Source organism: Pterocles gutturalis, unplaced genomic scaffold, assembly GCF_000699245.1.
Source record: "Pterocles gutturalis isolate BGI_N339 unplaced genomic scaffold, ASM69924v1 scaffold36009, whole genome shotgun sequence".
NCBI lineage: Eukaryota > Metazoa > Chordata > Aves > Pterocliformes > Pteroclidae > Pterocles > Pterocles gutturalis.
Genome location: NW_010131906.1, coordinates 19,278 through 40,342, shown reverse-complemented (window position 1 = coordinate 40,342; position 21,065 = coordinate 19,278). Strand labels below are relative to the sequence as shown.

General features: G+C 38.4%; 1 protein-coding gene across 1 annotated transcript in view; it reads right to left on the bottom strand.

Annotated features, from left to right (window-relative positions):
- LDB3 (LIM domain binding 3) overlaps nucleotides 1–10,703 on the bottom strand; it is a gene marked incomplete at its 5' end in the record, with an annotated part of 83,140 nt that extends 72,437 nt beyond the window's left edge. The window contains one exon of the mRNA XM_010080753.1: nucleotides 10,552–10,703. Within this exon, the coding sequence (XP_010079055.1) occupies nucleotides 10,552–10,703 (152 nt within the window). The remainder of the gene's footprint in view (nucleotides 1–10,551) is intronic.
- Between the last annotated feature and the right edge of the window lie 10,362 nt (nucleotides 10,704–21,065).

Here is a 21,065-nt window from a genome sequence, read left to right as displayed (position 1 = left end):
ATAAATGACACCAAGCTAAAGGGAAGCTGCTATCCAAAAAAAAAAAATCTATGAAAGAGAATTTGTTTGGAAGTGTATAATACCCATTTTCCCTCAGAAGGGATCTGAGTCAGGGAAACACTGAGCTGCAAACAATATGGGATAGAAAGGGAAAGGAACAGTGAAGAAGCCTTGGAGAATTTTGTCAAAGGAAGGAAAGGAGGACTGGAGACAGTATGCCTAAAGCTGACATTTTTGAAAAGGATTATGTATTAAAAAACATTGGTGAGGTAAATTCTACTCTCCTGGCCTCTCTCTGATCTCTTCTACTTCTGTGGCATCCACACAGTACCTGTTGCATCTCCTTAATCTTCCCCTCCCTCCTGCTATGCAAAAATCCCTTCTTTCTTGAACTGCCCCACATTCTGCCCTCCAGGCTGTTCTCCCTCCTAAATGGAACAAGTGGCTTCCAATGCCTCCATCTCCTCTTGGTCAACTTGGTACCAACCATAAATTTCCTCCATCCCAGCAGCTCCCATGGGCAAATAGGGAGGCTCTGCCAGTACCCCTGCAGCTCTGCTCTGTGTGTGACAGTTCTCCAAACAGTACGAAGTACAGATGCTGAGCACATGCCTGGCACTCACCCAACACACATAGCAAGCTCTACACTTAACCTCCGTGGAGCACCGACACCTTTTTTTCAGGCAGGGTATTTTTCTTGCTGTCCTGTTCTTCCTGTCTTTGCACGATTTTTAAACCATTTCCAAACCTCTCCTTATAGCTACTGAAAACTCAGGTAATCCATAAAGAAATGTGCATTCATCCACAGAAAATTTAATTCAGTTATAGAACTTGTTTGTGCTGTCATGGATTGTGTTTGTATTGCCATTAACACTGTTGAAAAAATACATCATTTTATATCAAATCCAAAGGAAATACACCTTTATTTCCAAAATTAGAAACTTTGTTTCTAAGTAATAAGTAGATCACAAGAATTTGAAAATGAGCTTGCTTTGATGCTGAATTACCAAACCAATAACTCACAGTGATCTACTGTAGCTCGCAAAACCTTGTTCACATCACTACGTAATCACTCAACTCTCTCACAGAGCTTTGTTTTAAGCTCAAATACGATATTTTACTAGTTTTGTTTAAGACCATTAATCCATATATTATAATCATGATACTACTTACTTGAATTTTTAATGTTAACCCAATCCAATTTACATTTGACTTCAGATTTCATTACAGGAGTTTTGCACAGCTTTTCTGGTTGTCCATACTAACTTAATTTGAATAGCACAGGATTCAAGTAAAATACACTTTAAGTAGGCTGAAACAGGATTCTATTAGAGAGAGGATATGGGTTCTTTTTATTTTCTACTTTTTGTTTACATGTTTTCCATGGCTATTACTGATCGGATAAAAGCATCAGATGTTCCTCTCAAAGCTTGTTTTAAAGTAACAGCAGAAACATTAAGATGAATAGAAGCAGTACTTTCTGCACAGTCCAGGCAAAACCACAGTACTTCAAATACTCTGAAATATATAAACAGGTATTGATTATAAATATGAAGCCACTATTCTCACCTCAATAATAAACTAGCTAAATGTAGAATTTGGTCGGCCTACCTATAGAGAATGGTGTTACAGAATCAAAAGCGAGAGGCTGAAATACAATCAAAATTATCAGAGAAGGATCAAGGCTTAATGATATATAACCTTCAGATACAGTGTCTCACTTGAAATCTGTAAGTTCAGCATAGTTATTTTTTATTAATGGTTTCATTATTATGTTTATTATTTATAATTACTGAGAGACAGTAAAAAGAAATCTATTTAAGGTAAACATACAAATAATAATTTGTTAATTTAAGAAGAGCAGAAAAAATATTTGGGTTATGAAAGATCTAATACTGTAGAGCAAAGAATTAGCTATTACTGAAAAAGAGCAGAAGTAGGACTGAATAAAGATTCAGTACTTGTACGTAGCGTACTATACCCTGGTCTTGAGATGTGACTCAACTCTCTCCACTAAACACGATTCTTCAAAATTGTTATTTATTAAGTATAAAATATATATACAGGTTCTTTAGCTGAAGAATATCTGTAGTGAACCATAGTGATTTCCCCTGTTTAGTTTTTGGCTGCTATGCAGGTAGTGTACCTGAGACTCAGACTTACCCCCATTCAGGTATCATCAGGCTCCACTGCAGTCCTGCAATTCTTGGCTTCTTAACAGCTTCCTTAAAGGTAAAAGTCATTCAGGTATAGATTTCAGAGCAGCACTGGGGACTGCTGTAGGGCATCATCCTAAAGAGCCAACTCCAGAATCAGGGAATCACAACTGAACTTCAAAGATATGATGATTCACAAAAGAATAATATAAATCTTTGTAACTGCCTTCTGTTCATACAGAAGATTTCAAGTGTTGTCCAAATCCAAACAGATTTCTAATTCTATGCAGATGAAGTATTTTTTTCCTCTTGCCACTCAAAATTTTCTAAAAACAAAAGCCTAACTCAGGATACTTTAAGCATCCTGACCACAAATTATTTTCTTTAGTTTCCTGAAGCCGTTCATGAAGCATATTTACTTTGCTGATTTTTCTGTAATTCCTCTTATTTGGGATGTGGACCTTACAGTGTGCCACATGGCTTTCAGAGCATTTCTAATTCACATACATGGGAGAAAAAAGTAAGTGAATATGGATAATTAGATCTTAACTACAGTCTGCTTCATTTAGGCCTTCACTTTTTTTTCAACCAACCTAAAGCACTTCAATGAGCTTTCCACTAATGCCTGTATCTGAAAGACTTTGAGTGGAAACATAACTCTATGTCTCAAGACTGCTAAGTCAAGAAAGTTAGCCAGGACTTGTCAAAAGCATTTGTTTCCTTTAGAGGTACTCAAGTACTGTTTGAAGTTGTCATTACAGTAGTGCAGAAACGCCACAGGGCCAGCCCCTACCCAGCGCTCAGCGTTGCCGTGCTGCAACAGGACCAGCCAGGGAGAGCCAGACACAAAGAGGCAGACAGCCCCTGAAGATGCTGCAAAGCCACACAAAAGGGACCTTGGTGTATCTCTGCTCTCATTGTAAGAAACAATGGGGCCACCAATGACTAGGATTTTGTGAAAAAAGAATGAGGCCTGACAGCTTTTAGAGTGGCTGATGGGCAAGAAACAGCACAGTAAAAAGGATCCAAAGGAAACTACAGACCTCACATACACAAATAATGCATTACAAGATTCATCTAGTATTTTACCTGATTGAACAATTCCTCATTTCACTTCTTAAAAACACTATATCATCTATTCCAATTAGCTTCAAGAGTGTAATTTACATTTTGACATGGCCATGCTTAATGTTAATCAATAAGAAAAGGTCCCAGCCCTAATAAATTGTGACCTTCCTGTCCACCATAACATTTTGGTAACATATTGACTTCCTCACTGCAGAATGCAACCAGTAACTGTCTGAAAGATTACAACTGTCATGTGTATTTAGTGAGTTGTGTCAGCCCATTGACTCTGGTGAGATGTGCCCATGACACCCATCTTAACCTTTCCATGGTGAGTGCAATATAATACGTAAAAGGATTCACATGGAGATTATCTTTAGCTCATACAGAGAATATTTCTCAGACAAATAAAATGATGACTTTTAACCTCACCTCTAAGCTGGTATTTGTGAGGGAAAAAAAAAGTGATGTGTTCTCTGAGAACAGTTCTAATCCCCAAGCAGAATCTTGTTGTAATGAAAACTTCATTGCCCTTTAAAGCCTTGGCATATATCCACAGTTACCAGGCTCTTTTCTAAAACTAACATGGACACTTTATGCAGTGAGTGTAAATAGCACTCCACTCAATTATACTGATCATGAAAGGAACATATTTCTATTTATTGCAGTGACTGACACTGATATTTTATTTCATTTTCCATGGAAAAAGCTGCTCATTTATTTTAACAGCATTAAACGTTACTACTCAAAGACGGTAACTCACAGCCCTGTCCAAATGCTAGCCTGACATTTATTAACAAATCCTACTGTCCTCTCATACCTGCATACAAAGGGGCATGCAATTGGATTCACCTCTATTTCACAAGGAGTGACAGAGGACCACCTCTCTCAGCTCATAGCAATACATGGCAGCTTCCTTAATCCACTAGTAGAATATGTCTTTTTTAAATGCTTTGAGCACACAGCATCATCAGAGTTTCAGGGGAGGGGGGGGGGAAACCACGGCTATCGGAGGCAGATGGCTCTCAAAAGTTCTAGAGTCACATGTCTAAGCAAAATAAACTAGTGTCACATGTAACACCCACCATTAGTAGAAAAAGGAAAGGAACACTGATCTGCTTAAAATTTTGAATTTATACACATCGTGATTCAATAAAGCACGTAAGTAGCTGTTTGACTGCTCTGCTTTGCTTATCTTTCCAAAGGTAGATTTTGCAATACCTCTCCTGAGTACAGGTCCATGCAGTTACCTACAGACTAAGGTGCTCACTGAGTGAACTGTGGCTGGCTCCAACACAGACTGTCCACGTGGTCACAGATCTCAGTATTTGGTCCTGTGTAATTATTCCAGTGAACATCACATGGAATATCTAACATTGCAACAGTATTGAATTTATTTATTTCTGATATTTAGCCACGATTTTTTCAAATTAACCTTTAAATCCTGATGAGAATCATATTGGCATATTTAAACATAATTTCTGCAGAACTCAAGGGAATGGATTAAAAGACAGCTTCATTTTTTAATTTTTTCTTTTGATACTCTTCATTTTTTTTTAAGTGTCATCTAATTTCAGGCTATATTTCTATGGCAATATGAATATCTTTGTACTTGAATACAGAGTCCGTCATTTCTAGTGAAAAGTTAAATGCAAATGGCACATCTGTGCCAATACTTAAGGCTGAGTGTTCTGCCACGAGGTACGCATTCATATCCTTAATCCAGTCTGACATGGTCACAGCCATGCATCCACTTCTGCATCCAGTACTTCAGAGATCCTTACTGGAGTCTTGATGTTCCTTAGGACCTTAGGGTCCTTGTTCCCTAAACGTTTAAGTGCTGCTATGATAGATATTGAGTTCCACGTGGGACTCCTGAGTGCGAAAGCATTACTGCAGCCTCATCCAAGGAGCAGTTCTTTGGTAATGGACATTGTTTCCATAGTTTTAAGATTGCAGACAGAAAGGCAGGAACAACCAGGAAAAATTTAGTCACTCCAAGAATGTATTTAAGGAGATATATTCACAATGCTGAACACAAACAGTAGCAAATTATCACTAGCACTAGTGTTCCTTTCAGAAAGAAAAAAAAAAAAAAGTCACATTCATACGGGCTCACATTCTATCTCTAGTAGTTAAGCAGTCCTTGAATGAAAACATCATTAGTCTGATGAATGGAATGGAATCATTCAAAGAGGGGGAAAAAAATCAAAATCCATATTTTCATTTTCTATTTGTTTTTACTAATCATCTCCTACAATGCTTTTAGGAAATGTTCCTACAGAATAGTCTGAGTACCACTATCTCAGACTGTTCTTCCATCAATATTGTTTATATAGTTTTAATTTATTCTTAAACTGGGATAGATACCCTCTTCTAATTCTTCTGAGCATAAACACAGCCTAAATCTGGTTCCGATTTAAAACGTGCCCATCCACAGACCTAAAACATGCACAGAATTGGTTACTATTCACAGCTTCAGACAAAAGAAAGCAGTTTATAATCACCACTGAATTCCTCTTGCTTGCAGTTTGCTGTCACCACATGCTTTATTTATAGTAGGCCTGAAATAAATACTGCAGGATCAGCCATCTTTCGGTGCTGCACAGAACAGGAAAGCTATTAAATATTTACCATAAGTCTCTCATACCTTTGCCTCTGACACTTTCCCTTTCACTAGAGAAAGGGATTATTTAGTTCATGATTTTCCAGCAAAAAAACAGTCAGTTGTGTCTGTCTGGAGGTGAATGGTAGCATCACTGGCATGCCCTGGGAGGGGGAGGCTGTGTCAATGCACACCAGGCATGGAAAGTCTGCACCTCCCCTGCTCCTTGTCGGCAGCGCAGGGTGACGCCAAGGCAGGAGTCTTAGTGTGTCACAGGAATGTTTGTACCAGCAGAATGAGGCGCACTCATGTTACAGCACTTTCCAAAACTAAGCCAGTACATTTGGTGAATCCTTTCCAAGGAGGCTGATCGGATTCCTTGAGTTAAGATCAAATGAATGTTGTGGATGCTCCAGTGAAACATGTTGACAAATAATTCTGCACTCTCATGCATTGCATTTACTGTGAATTTAAAAAATAAACCCATTTGTATGAAACAAAAGTAGATTTTGCATGCATTTTGTTTTTCACCTGTGAACTGAACACTGTAGGACAACACATTTATGGCCCAGTATCTGTGGGAGAGCCAGCCAGACAGTTAAAGATGAACTTTGACTGTCCCAGAACTAACATGCCTGGGGGCAGCTGTGTAGCTCAAGTAACTGATTAGAAACTGATACCGAAAAATGACTGAGTACTAAACTCCAGGAGGTCATAAAAAGACTAAAAGCAAAGCAATGTCCTTTTCCACCACAACCCAAGTCATTAGAGAGCATGATCATAGCCTTCTATAGCATTGTCCGGCAGAACTAGCACCAGTCCCGCCTCCATACATCTGGAGTAATGCAGGTTTCTAAGGAACGAGCTGCATCTATGTAAGTATCAAACATTTTAGAATATCAGCCTTGTTTGCCTGAATACTGTCACGCCTCATGGAGTTCTGTGGGTAATAGTGCACAGTGACAAAGATATTTCTTTCCTTCTCCCCTCCCTTGTGCTCTCTTTTCTTCAGCAGAAGAGAATTCACTTCCTAGATGTATTTTATCTTCTAAACGGAAGGAAGCAGAGCTGGTCCAGAGGACCCTACAGCTTTCCACACCACTGGATCACAGGCCTCTTTCTCCAGGAATAGTCCAAATACTTCATCTCCCTGCCACTTGTCTGTCTGCATCCTTTAACTTCCCAAAAGCAGCACAGGGAGGCATGCTGTAGGCTCTGGATAACTAGGCAGCATGGATTGAAAGCGAGCAGTCAGACGTGCAGCATTTCACTCAAACCGGTAACAAGACAAGTTCTGGCTGCCTGATCAAACCTCTAGCATAGCTGCTGAGACATCCATCCTATTATTGTGGTTTCATGTGAAAACATAGCCCGAGTGAGGTGTTAAGAACAAATTTAACAGGGAGTTTAGGGAAGGAAGTTGTCAGAAAAAAAACTTGATATCCACAAATTCCTGAACCCGTAATGGGATATCTGCACGAGTGAAACATGGAGAATTCCACCCAGGCCAGCACTGCACGCTAAGCACTCACTGAAGAGCCATGTTAGTATACCTTCAACAGTACAGATTGATGGTACTTGAAGAAAAACTAAGTTTGTATAGCCAGAGAAGTGCAGACTCTCATTGTTTAGGCAGGTAAGTACGAATGGGCATTCTTAATGCTTCCCTTCTGCTACATTTGATGTCTTGCAATTTGATACCCTGCACAAGTGCTGACACCATGTACAGCTTTTCTTGACAGCCAAATAAAAAATAACCGGTTCTCCACCCTGAAAAACAAACCCCACAGGGAACTTAAGTGTAATAATAAAAGTGAGGAGCAGCAAACACTGTCTGAACTGTCAGGTTATAAACAACACTCATGAAACCTTCATGGTCAGGATCAATAAAAGGAAAGGCCATCGCTCTTGAGAGCCAAGAGCGATTAGAAAAATAAAAAGCTTTCTGTCTCAGAGCATTTATGATTTCATGTTACACTGCTTCTTCCGTGGCCTTAAAGACTAAACAAGCAAGTTCACTTCTACTTCAGTGCTGCAACAGCAAAACCAAGACACAGACTGCCTGGTAAGGCATTCCATGACCTTGAAACATAGTCTGTAGAGCCATGTGACTACTTCACATAAATGTCCAAGATTATCGAAATTTAGGGCTGAAGTTTTCCCTTCACAACAGTCAATTTCCTAATGCACATATATGCCTTCTCCATTTGGAAGGATTTCCAATGTTTCCAAACTTCTATGCAAATCAGATAACTGAGTGGACCATCTCTATGATCTTTATGGAAACTAGCTTTCGTTTTCCATAGTAGTAGAACATGTCACTCCAGTTTCATTGCTGCAAACCATGTTTAAAAAAGTAAATATGATCTCTTAGCACAGTCATTTTCCTGGTAATCAAGTCCCAGGAGATCTTGCCTTCTCTTGTTTTGTTCTTATTTGGTTGAAAATTACTATTGCTAGTGACTGCTCCCATATTTTTCATGTTAACTATTCTTCTTCTCACCAATACAATCTTTGCAAAATTATTTTTATTGAATAAAAATATATATTTCACTGTAAATTTTGGCCAGGTGACTAAAGTGACACAATCATTTTGTACTTGGGTAAATTAACCGATTTGTGCCTAGGAAAAATGATTTTTCAAGGTGAGATTAATCTAACTTCACAAATATTGTGGAGATGCCTTTTGCTCAAGACATTGGGATACTGGTTTATTAATGTGGTTCTATGCATATGTCAGCTAGCTGAGACCACGTACTAATAGGGTTTAGCTTGTATAAATACTGAATTGCACAAAGGGAAAGACAGCTTAATGCCTCTGAGCACAACTTTTTTGAATAGCCACTAATCATCTAAGAAAAAATACTCCTAAAAAAAAATTACTTTTCAAGTCTTTGTCATTTGTTTTTCCCATATAACTCTAGTGAGGCTGAACGGGTCACCAATGCGAACTAATAGCTCACATCAAAAAGCAACTGTCATACTGAATAGGAGATTCTATGAATTGTATAAGTTTAAAGCAAAAGCATCATCTGAGAAAGTTCTCAGTTGCTAACAAAGCAGCTGTCCAACCTATTTTCACTTAATAGTATTTCACATCACTTTACACCACTTCTTTTCAAAATGGATCTTATCTACATCTATTATTTATGCAAGCATATTTCAGTCTGCAGAACACTCCATTACTGCTTACTTTGGCTGTTCACTATCCACATAAATTGATTATCTGAATCATATTCTGTTGTTTTGGAACCAAGAGACAAAGCAAGTCTTAAAAAAATAAATAAAACAATAGAGCACGAAAGGAATAAATAATAATGCCACTACAGTTATGTGGACAAAGAATAACATATACCACAATAAATAAAGCTTTATCAGTCTGAAAATATTTTAAGAAAAACTAACAATTACTTCAACCAGTAAACAATAAATAAGGTCCTGGGTGCTGTAAAAGGTTGGGGTTTTTTGGTTTTGTTGTTGGTTTGTTTGGTTGGGGTTTTTTTGGGTTTTTTTTTTTGTTGGTTTTATTGGGGTTTTTGTTTGTTTGTTTGTTTCTTTATGATGTGGCCACTAGAGTTGCTGGTGTTGTAATTTAGAGGTCAGCAAATGCAAAAGCACACCAACTACTCATATGAAATATCCCTGTCAACACTTGATCAAAATTTGTGTTTTAAGTAACTTGCATCTGTGATATGTATTAGGATAATTTTTTTTTTTAGTCACAGGTTTGGGAACTCTTCCCCTGTGTGGAAGGAGGGGTGATGGTTTGTAGTTTTAAATGCCAGGCCATAGAGGCAGCCACTGGACCACTTTTCAGGTCCAATATTCAGCAACATTAACTCCAAATGTGCAACAAGCCAAAGCACAATAAGAAACATTTTCTTGCAATGTAAAAACACAAGGATCCATTAGAAAAGACTGCACCAGTCTTTGCCTAACCTATGTAAAAATTATCTTCTCCACAATGCAATAAAAATAGCAGTTACTTTGCTTTGTATAATTATAGAACTTTAAATATTAATGCAACTATTACAGAAAATCTCTGTGCAAGGTTATCTGACTTGAGAGCAAGTTTCCTTGGAAGCAAAATTAATCAGGAAAAGTTAAGAGACTTGTTATGTGAAGAGAGACTGCTTTCTCAATGGCAAGACAACCTTAGTCACATCTCTATGAGAAAGCCTGCCCTCTCCATGTTCTATTGACTTCCTCTCCTGCACCCAAGCTACACCTTTCTTATTCTGTCAGATGCAGAGAGGCCACTTTCAAATTCACAAGTGCCAGGCTATTAACACAAATTCTCAGCCTGCTGTGATTTTTCACCCTGTGAATGACAGGCTCCTCCCATGCACTCATAACACTTTGTTGTTTCTAGAAGAGTTGTTCATAAATTAACCAAATAAGCCTGTGTGTTGTCTATATGGGAATAAGCAAAAGAAACAGCACTGTTGGATTTATTTTTTAACAGAAGCTTGAATAGATAGGGGATGACACCTGTATTCAATAGGCTAAGTTCAACACAGATACACTCAACATACCAACCATGCCGATTTCTATAAGAATCCATGCTGATTTCTGCAAGAATCAGAACACATTTTGGCTTTCCATTTCATATCTGTGCCATGAACACTTCAAATAAATCTACTAGACAGAGATAAAACACTTATATCCCTTAGTCACGAGTTTCATAGGATGCCCTTGGGAACGTAAAGACTAGTATCAACATACTTCTGAAGAGTGAGGCTCAGGTTGTGGCTGGCTGACTTGATCTTGTTCTGGGCCTCTAAGTGGGTCATGCTGTCAGTGTTGACTCCATCAATGGCTACCACAAGGTCCCCTTGGTTCATCTGCGACTGTGCTGCCTTGCTGCCAGGGGTGATCTGTGTGGGAAAAGAAAAACAAAAACTCGTATCACAATAAGTCATTCTGTGCACAAAGCACTTACAGAGAACTCACCCAGAATTCTAATGAGGAATAGATACAGCAATAAATACAGTAATAACTGTATCTATTATTGTATGAGTAGAACAATAAAATTTATGGAAATTAAAGTTAACTCACATTTCTGCAAAGGTCCAGGACAACATCTACTTGTCATTACTTCTATTTTGAGAGGTTAAGCCAAATGTAGTGGTTCCCCTACCACATATTATCTCCTCAAAGTGATAATTATCACTATATTGGAGTAGTATACAGAGACATTACTCAGAAGTGGAAAACCAACGAACCACTATCTACTGCATTGTTTTATTGTATTTTTCCTCCTAAGAGACATTTTTCCCAGATTAATTCATTATATTGAGTAGACAGAAAATGAATGTGTGTGAGGGGCCTTGGACATGCTGTGCTTCTTTTATAGTGAGCTCTAAAGGAAATAATTTTGCTTAACCTTAGCCACATACAACTATAGCTCCATTACCGAGACAGAGTACTGCATACCTGAGATGACCTCATCAGCCTGCTGGATCTGATACTCCAAAGACAGACCAACACTTTTAGAAATAAGAAGCCACAATGCTTCAACTACAAACCCAACTGCTAAGACAACAGTTCAGAAATTTTGTTTGTTCACTATGGCACCACATTTTGCCAACTCCAGATGTCTTGCAAACTGTATGTTCTCCAAATAGATGGTATCCCGACCTCAGTTTTTACACATCCCTCTCAGCTTGCATCTGGACAACACAGATACAGTACAGCTACTTGTGAAACTTGACTCCATTAGGGAATTCCAACTAAAAGAGAAGAACCTTCACATACCATCAGCCAGAAAAATTTTAGTGAGTGCATCAGAGTTGTCCTCTGCTTTCAGCACTCAGTACGGAAAGGGTGCAGACATAAGCTGTAGGTCGTTGCTCTTATTTTTAGGTACTCATAATCCTTACATTCCTCACTTCTAAAAAAACCCAAAGATAATCTAAAATACTATAACAAAGGCTGCAGTCAAAAAACTCTGCTCCTTCAGCACAGTGAACATAAGGAAAGATGTGTCTGATTATGAGCCAAAATTCCCCTGTGAATTCAGCCAGGCTGCAACTGTGAAGTTCAATTCCAAATCAAAACCCAACACAAATCCAAACATCTTTCCTCATCAAGCATGAAGTGAAATTCCTTAACCTGCCTTCCCTAATATGACCTCAAAACACTTTAAAAGTTCTTCCAAAACAATTCTCTAGACTCTTGTCTGTGCTCTTCCACTGGCAAAGACAAAGAAGAAAAAAAGGAAAAAAAACCCCAAACTTTTTTAACACCCCATTAAAGGTGCTCAGTATTGAGGCTGGCAGCCTAATTGACAGTGTCACCTGAGGATGGAGCTGTCAATTTACAAGAACAGAAGCTCTAGTATCAGGGTGCTAGAACAAAGTACCCCAAATGCTCATGACACTCTACTTAAAAACAGAGATTACTTTGGAATTAGGCATTGTAAATAACATCCCAGAACTTATCTGACTGGAAGACAGCTTTCTACACCTTTTCACTAGAGAGAAAAGCAATAAGAGTTCTGTGTTTCCTGAGTGGAGGAGAGCCACAGATACAATGTTCTCATGCAAAGCAGAGTTGACTGATAATGGCAGCACCATTCCCTGATATATTTTTCTGGTGCTAAAGAACTGAGAGGTGGGTGAAAACCTTTGTGGTAGTTTCAATGATGGAATTTTATTCTGCAGTCTAATGCACCCTCATAGAAAGAGATTACAAGAAACAAGAGATTTATATTACAAGCACAGTTTTCCTAACCTATTATACAAACATTAGCTTCTACGCATTTCATTGACTTGCATTGTGTGAGGTATACAGAATCTAGAAGCCTATTAAGAATATGGATTATCTGCATACCCACATGTACTTGTATAGTTACTGAAAGACCCTTCCCTACTCAGTCCCCCAAATATGTCAAGAAACAGAATCTGCAACAAAATAAGAGTTCAGGAAAAGGTAAAACGTGAACAAAAGCCAAACTCAGATAGTCAGTAAGACTTGAATTGATCAAGTAGCATACTTCAGTCTTTCTCAGTCTATCCTTTTTCTCTATTAACAGTAACTGTTTGCCAGCCAGGTAGACACCAAGGCTTGAACCTTCTTGATAATGATTTTTTACTAAATAATCTTCACACATCACTTCCGAGACATCACTTTTCACCTCCTCATCAAACATGCAAGTTCTTGCCACAAAACGTTAACTGTGTGATGCTCACACTTCCAGTCACCAGACATCTGGTTCCAAATGCCGGGAACTCCCCTTTTTGCTCATCAAGAACAAAGACCAGCGTTTGAACATCAATCCAGTTATTGAAAGTCAAATGTCTGCCCTCATTTGGGGATTCTTACTTAACACATACATCTCTCCCTCCACTCCCCAGTGATGCTTCAAACAAAATAACCCCAGAGAAGCAGAGCTTCCACAGAAAGGATAAAGAAGTCTAGATCTGGGTTTAAGAAATCTACAACATACTGTCTTCCCTCTCAGTTTCTCTGATTTCTACTTTTTGCAGTCCCAAATTTAAATGTTATATCTTAAAGATACAGCAGGTAACTACAAGTGTCCTAGAGTCAAATTTAGAGGGAGGGCTGGTTATAACTAGAGACTTAATTTTACTTGCTCTAGTGGGATATTTTCTGCCTAACACTTTCAGAAAACAATAATTACTTCTTTCCCCACTCTTCCCACTGGCTAAGAGCATGCTATGTAGATTATTTGGTTCTGTAGAGCTTCATATAGAAGACATTATTAAAGCCTGAATGTATAATCTGTATAAAATATTAGAATCAAAATACAAAACTATACCTAATGTAGTTAGAAGCTAACAGGCTTCTCTGTGAGACTTTCAAGTGAACCCACAGTGTGCTTTTACAGCAGACATTGAGAACAGCCAGTGATTGTCGGGAACAAAATACCAGTGTACAGATGGAGATACAGGGCAGCCAGATTTGAAGTGTCAAGGCACATTCAAGACTATCTTGTTCCCATTTTTAAAGATCCAGCAGAAAGGAATGGAATGCAAAGCGTTTATCTGCTGGTATTTTCCTTTGACAATTAATCTCTAATCTTCTAAAAATTTACTGAATATAATCACAGAGAAGCTCTCACTGTGTCTTTGTGAAATCTTTAGGGTTTATTTTCTTTTTTGTTTTAATTTTAAATGAAGATTGAATGTTAATTAACTCTTGGAATTAGACTGCAAATCCAGATCTGTCTACACAGTAAATTCTAGTTTGCTCTTATCTCAGCCCCTTTTCTATTAACAGAAGTAACAAAAGTAGAGAAATATAGTTCTATTTAGGCAAAATATGCATTTTTCAATTTGACTACCAATGTTTTTTTCTTAAAACAACTCTGGGTGAGATCTAGACAGATTTCAGAAAACCTTTGTAATAGTCTTAACTTGTTTGCTCTGGATGATAACATAGCTTTCAGATGCTACGTGTTGCAAATGCCTTTATTTAAGAGATATTCACCAGACAGTCAAGGTATAGCTACTTCCGTCAGCTGATTACAAAATCCAAGCCAGGGTACCACTGACAGATCTAATTTTAATAGTATTTCTTTAGTTCCTCGAGCCTAAGCACAGACTTCATCTTGAAAAGCCCAGCATCTTTCACCTCTCTCAGAAAAGCAGAGAACACTTGCTGCTTCAGAGATGGGAATTTTGTGCCCTCACAAATTTCCTACAAGGCAGACATCTGACTTCCAGTATCCTCAGCATAAAGCAAGTGGGCAGGCTGGAAGTATCACATGTTGCTTTCAATGCACTACACAGAATTCTTACTACGCTCTGTTGTGAGCAGATCTGTATACTGGGTGAATATATAGTACAACAGTGACAGCTGTGCCCTAAAATATAAGCTGCACTGCGTTCAGAGTAAATGCTGCTTAGCAGGAGCTCTGGCAGGCAGTGTACAAAGTGCAGCTGCTGCACCACCTTGAGCACAGCACATGTTCCCATCCAAGCCGGCTCTGTTCCACTCCAAAGGGGTAGAGACAGAACAGGCACCATTTGAGTGGCTGTGTGTTAAAATACTAACGAGAATGCTTGTATAAACAGATGGATGGACACAGCTTTCCTACCCCAAGGAACTCCTAATTTACAAGGCAGACAAAAGTACACAGGGAGGCCTACACAACTGAGAAGGTGTTAATACGGTAGCTTGCAGTGTTAGCCAGGGCCTCTTCTTGGAAAAGGACTTGAGCTATGCCTCACCCCTTCCTGACACCAAACCTGTATTTAACAAGTTATATTTTCTTCTTCTCATGTAAGAACAATGTTTCAGAGAATCAAGTATTCACTAGCACTAGTAATACGCTTTTGCACTGGGAATTAATACCCTTCCTCCTCACCATCTCTGGGACAGAGGAAAATATTAAAAGAAAATGTTCCTTTCCATAGTCAGAAAGTCGAGAAAACAGAAAAAGGACATAAGCTATCAGTTATAAGAGACTATAATATACTATTACAAGAAAAGGAATGGACAGACACTAAGGATCACTAGAAAATAAAATATGTTTCCTTTATGGAGAAAACAGCATTTAAATCTCCCTTTGTTAATTTTTTACAAGTGGGTTTTTGCCCAAAACAACAAACCTTCATAGGCTTGCTAAGCACCAAGGCTCGCAACACCTGGTAGCAGCAGCAAAACTTCTTCGTTTTGTGCATAAGAGCACAAAGAGGAGGAGAGACGTGCTTTGAAATCCCACTGCAGAGCAGTTGCACTGAACGGGTGAATGCCCATATGAATCCAAGTAGTTATCTCTGGACTGGAGACATCAGTTCCTCTTCCATCATGAACAAGTTAATTGAGGAAACTTATATTATTGTTTCCTAAACAAGTCACTTTCCATTGCTGTCCCCACAATAAATGTGTAAAAGCTCCAAAAAGAAAATCATGGGTTTTCTTAGAAAAGAGAAGACAATTCTGGATAAGAAAAAAGAGCAAAGAAAAGGAGTCAAACCCACTAGGATAAGTCATTAGGCAGAAATTCACCATTTCATTCGACACATTGCCAGAAGGCATAGAACAGGAACAAAAAAAGAAAAAGCCTAGATAACCTACACCACAGAGCAACATACCACTATCTTTGATTATGGCTTTTATACCTGTCAGTGTCTGATGGGAGAGCTGAGCAAGACCGACTAAACATAAAGACAGAGGACTGTAGGAAACTGGAAATGAACCACAGCTAAAGAAAATACCCCGTTTAGCAGCTAAAGTTTTCCTGAAAAAAAAAATCTTACTGTTTTCAATTTACTACTACGCTTTTTTTTTTTTCCTTTTGTTTTATGTTTTTAATGAGACAACAAAACCAAAGCCTTAAATGAATAATCAGGGCATCTGCAAAATGTGCCACTGACATCTTGAGAGCTTCCATTTATGTTAAACAGAGCTGAGCTGGCAAGCAGCAGAGACACTTTGAAGTGGCCTCTCAGGCTACACGTCATGTGTAGTTAGGAAGGGAGATTACAATACATGTGAGAACACCTAAAATAGCTTTAACCTACCTCTCTTGAGTACCAGGAGCCATGATGCCACAGCAGCACAGAGATTTTGTGGGACAGCCAGACAAGCACTTACAATTCAGGACACCCTGTGCTGAAATCCACACTACAAGAGCAGAAGGGCTAATGGCCCTCAAGCTATCTGGCTCACCTCAGCCCCAGGTATGCCAGGCCATGCTGGAACAATACCACCTCAGTTAACACCAGAAATGTTCCTTCTGCTTAAGACCTTTACAAGGCTACTGTTCATGCATAACATAACAGGCCCTTCAAGGAGAAAGGCAGCCAGTAAGCCTTTCTTGCCAAGCTAAATAGGCCCAGGTGATGAAAATAAGGCAAACGTAAAAGATTTTCAGCTGGGAAAAGAAAGGAAGTATATTGGCAATGCTTAGAGGATTGCTTTAGGCAAGGCTTGGGGGTTTCTTGAGAGTGAACATGAATGCTCCTGTCTCTGGCTGGAAGGAAGATCATTCTGTTCCCTGGCTCCACTCCACATTATCTAATTGAAAAATTATCAATCCTTTGGTTAAAAAAAAAAAAAAAAAGGATTTTGGAGTTTGCAGCTTAGAAGCATGACTAGTCTACGTATACCAGCCATGCAGATGATAGTCAAAATGTGGAAGTGTCCTTTTAATAGGATGTGTTGGCATAGTTAGGAGCCTATGCAGCTCTCTAAATCTCATATGGCATGACTAGTAGTAAGTCTTCTCCCAATCTTCATCTAAAAATAGCTGTTAGATCTATTCAGTCTATTCTCAGTTAGCTTCATGTACTGTGCCAAGATAGTGTATGCTATGTATCTTGCAGAAATTAAATGGAAGCAGAGAGGTGAGTCACATAATAATAAACATTGATTGTTTTGTTATGGCAACAGTTTTTAAGGATCAAGAGAGTAAGTTCTTTGGTATCAAAGAGTTTAATAACCTTAATGCAAATGAAAACTGAGAATGTAACTGAGGTACTGCTCCTTAGTATTCTGGCAGCTCCGTGTATGTAAGCAGTTCTGTTGACTTCCACAGGAAAACCTTCCCTGCAGCAAGGTTACACTCAGCTTCTAAGTACTTGCGGGATCAAAACTACCAAGTCTTTTCAAAGGTTCTACTTTCCTACTTCTCTTTTTCAAATTCTAATTCATTTTAAGGTTGTTTTATAAGGTGGGATGGTTTTTTGTGTTTCAGGTAGACAGATCTCAGCTATCAATATGGCCTTTCTCATTTTCACATCTGTCGGCTTCTTGAATGCTACATTCTGTGGAGTTTTTTGACCTCCTCATACAAAAACTATTTGTCTTGTCTCCCCCTACAAGCATTAGCAATAAACTGAGGGGTTTATGTGTTTTCCTATTGGCCCCTATGGTAGGATTTTTTTTTTCAAGTCCATTCTGCTTAATGCATTTCACATTGTATATAACTAAGACCACAATGCTTTATAACTTTGAACATTTCAGCAACAATAAGGGCCTGACTAAAAGGACATCTGAGACAACACAGAGCTTTAGTTTGTCAGTTAGTGGCCTGCAGCCACTTCTGATACTAAGCAACTTAAAATAGCTTTGACTTTGAGTAAGTCCTGAGGTTCCAGCACAGATTTGACTGACGTATAAGTGACTCTTCTCCTCCTGTGTGTTGGTAAATTAGGGTACTTATTACATTGATGCAGGCTTACATTTAACTGTTCTTTAAATGTGCATTTGTTTATCGAGTTCTTTTTGTTTATGGCCACCAGAATACTAGGGGAGTAATTCTTCCCCGATCACTAAAACACAAGCTGCCAGCTTGACACAGCAAATAGCAGTCCTAACTATGTAGTATTCTAAACCAGAAGTATGTAGTATTCAACACCATGCTTTGCCTACAGATGCTAAAATAGTACAGTACACACAGAAAGACATCTGTATGAAAGAAGATGAAATGTAGCACATGTCCACTGTGACAGAGATGTTGAATCAGAACTAAATTTGCAGGAACTACTTTTGGTATCATACCATTACTTTTGCATCTAAAGGTTTCAAGAGGCCTTATTGCCCAATGTGAATCTGTTTCAATTGAACAGCGCAGCATTAACTATCCACCCTATAGCATCAATTACTCATTAAACACTCTCCTTATCCACAAGAATAACTGTTTTGTACTTGTAGCATTCATCCATGCTCTGTGACAGAATAAACAAAAGCATAGGCTTCAAAATTCAGAGACTGAAGAATTCCTTTCAAGATCCAAGTGAATCAAAAAGGAGTAGGAACAAAGTTCTCCTGAGAAAGTGACATGCAAATTTCTTCTGTAATATGCTGTATCATGTTTAGTGCATAACATGATATCCTGCCAGGTATCCCAGCAGGATCCCTGGAAATTTAAAGATGTAGCATATAAAATACAATCTTGACACATTTTACAGGTACGTAAACTGCTGGATGTTTCAGGAAGCAAGGCAAGTTGTAGAAACTGAGCATGTTTCCTTTACCTGTTAAAATGTAATAGCTTAAACTTTGTTTTCCTATCTTTTCAGTTGAACACAGAGATGCCACTTCCCTTGTGAAGTCACAGAAACCACGTTTGTTCAACAGAAAGTTGAGCATATTGATATAATCTCCAATCTAAAAGGGAAAACTTGTTATGTTGAAGATTGTGAAGACTGACAAAATAAAAGCAATACAATCAGAATTTTTAAAAAGGAAGCATCTTATTTTACTGCTTCTTTATCTTGACTGAGGAGGAACATGGCTATTGCTGAGGACAAGGATTGAACTTTATTTACAGAGTGATGATGCCAATGGCAGTTTTGGGTGTTTAAACCCACTAAAATGGTGGGTACAGCAATCTTCAAAACTTTCCCACTTAAAGCTTGCAGAGTATCATAAAAAGCCCCAGATTTTATTTGACAAAGTACAAGCCAGTGACATATACAGTTTTCTCAAGGTAAAACCATCCCTCTAAGTGAATTTTACATCCATCAGTTTTATAATTCTCAGTTGCTTAAATGTAGTTGAGTACGCATTTCACAGTGGCTTCAGGGCACGTAGCAGTATTCAGTTGAAAAGTTTTCAAAATGTGGGGTTTTTGTGTTTTTTCCCATATATTACAGTATTTTCTATAGATTCTACAATAATAAATTTTTATGTGACATTAGAATGGCTTCCTGCTTACAGTCAAAATGAAATAATAGAAATTAAATATTTTAATATACTGGTACTCTCTGTAGCTAAAGGCTATTTCAGACTCAAAAAAAAAAAATCAAATGAGTAAGATGGAAAAAGTATCATCTATTGAGAAAGATACAGTGATTTTTGTTCAACTACTAATGCAACATGGGTAGATTTGGTGACCATAACAGTTTACCTACTTGACTTCTCTCCCCTATGAACCATCAAGCTTGTGATGAAACATGAGGCCAAGAAAACCCTGACACAGTGGCTCCTACATTAACTTAAGTCTCACAAGCTTGTTTAATTTCTGGTCAGGAAGAACTCAGATCAGCTGGGCGTGCTATACACAAAGGTAACCTGGACTGATAGTCTTTCCTATGCTGCTTCATCAGCTCCCCTTCCCAAACTGCACCATTTCCTAGGGAGAACCTGACGTAAAACACTCCTACAAAACATTACACAAAAGAAAGATATTATGTTCTGAAAAATTGCAGAAAGTCTTTATTAAACATCAATATCGTTTATGAGCCAACACCTCCTGAAAGGTACAACTGAAAATACTGCTAAGTTAAGAAAACGCAACATCAAGAAGGGTGCACTGAAGTAAAGTTTTAACAAGAATGTCCCATAAATTTGAGAAGCCATAACCTGATTTAGAAGCAGGTTATTTAGGAAGAGCTTTAAGAAAGGGATGACCTCAGCTAGTTAATATTAATTTGCCTACGGTGAATAGCTCTTTATTTAAACTGACCTGTGTTTGAAGATCCAAATAATGCTACTCACCTTCATCACACTTCTATTTTCATGCCCAAGTTTTCAGCTGAAATTTGACTCAAAAATTCCCAGCTACCACAGGGAAAGCTGTTCTTGGGGAATTTCCATTCCAGATAAAGGCAGGAATCTGTGGTTTCATGATTCCTAATTCAGCAGAGTGCATAGTCCAAGCAGCCTCAGTTAGCTTTGGATAAGCTACTGGGTTGGGTGTTTATGTGTTGGTTTTTTTTTGTTTTTTTTTTTTGTTTTGTTTTGTTTTTTTTTTTTTTTTTTTGCAGAGGGAAAATTATTATTATTCAAGCTCCCAGTCCCTCTAGAGTTCTCTAAAATGGCAAAGCATGTTTACTTGACCATCGCACTCAGCAGCATATTCCCTATACTCACTGTTAGAAAAATAGAACTACTTCCACAATAGGAAAACCAGAAACTTTTTGACATTCACAGTACTTATTTTGTTACTGTGACAAGGATGACATGTGGATCCCTTGCCAGCAGTAATACCAGGTGTATTACCTACTTTGTCAGCGTTCATCCGCCAGTCTTTTAGATGCCCAGAGAAGCACTTCCTTGGGGACAAGCTGATCTGTTGTCTCTGATGACAGGTTTTGAATTCTCCCAGGAGTTACTCCTGCATGTGGAGGGCGATTTCAATGTGCAAAGACTATGATGAGTAACTGGCACTTGAAAGAAGGTAGTAAGGCAGCAAGAGCAGCCTGAGCAGTATTTCCTATCCAGCTGACATGCTACTGTGGACAGTCTTTCACCTTCTGAGCTGCTCACCCTCATGACCAACAGGTAAGGGTTAGAGAGATTTCAGTTTGCACCAGGAATGC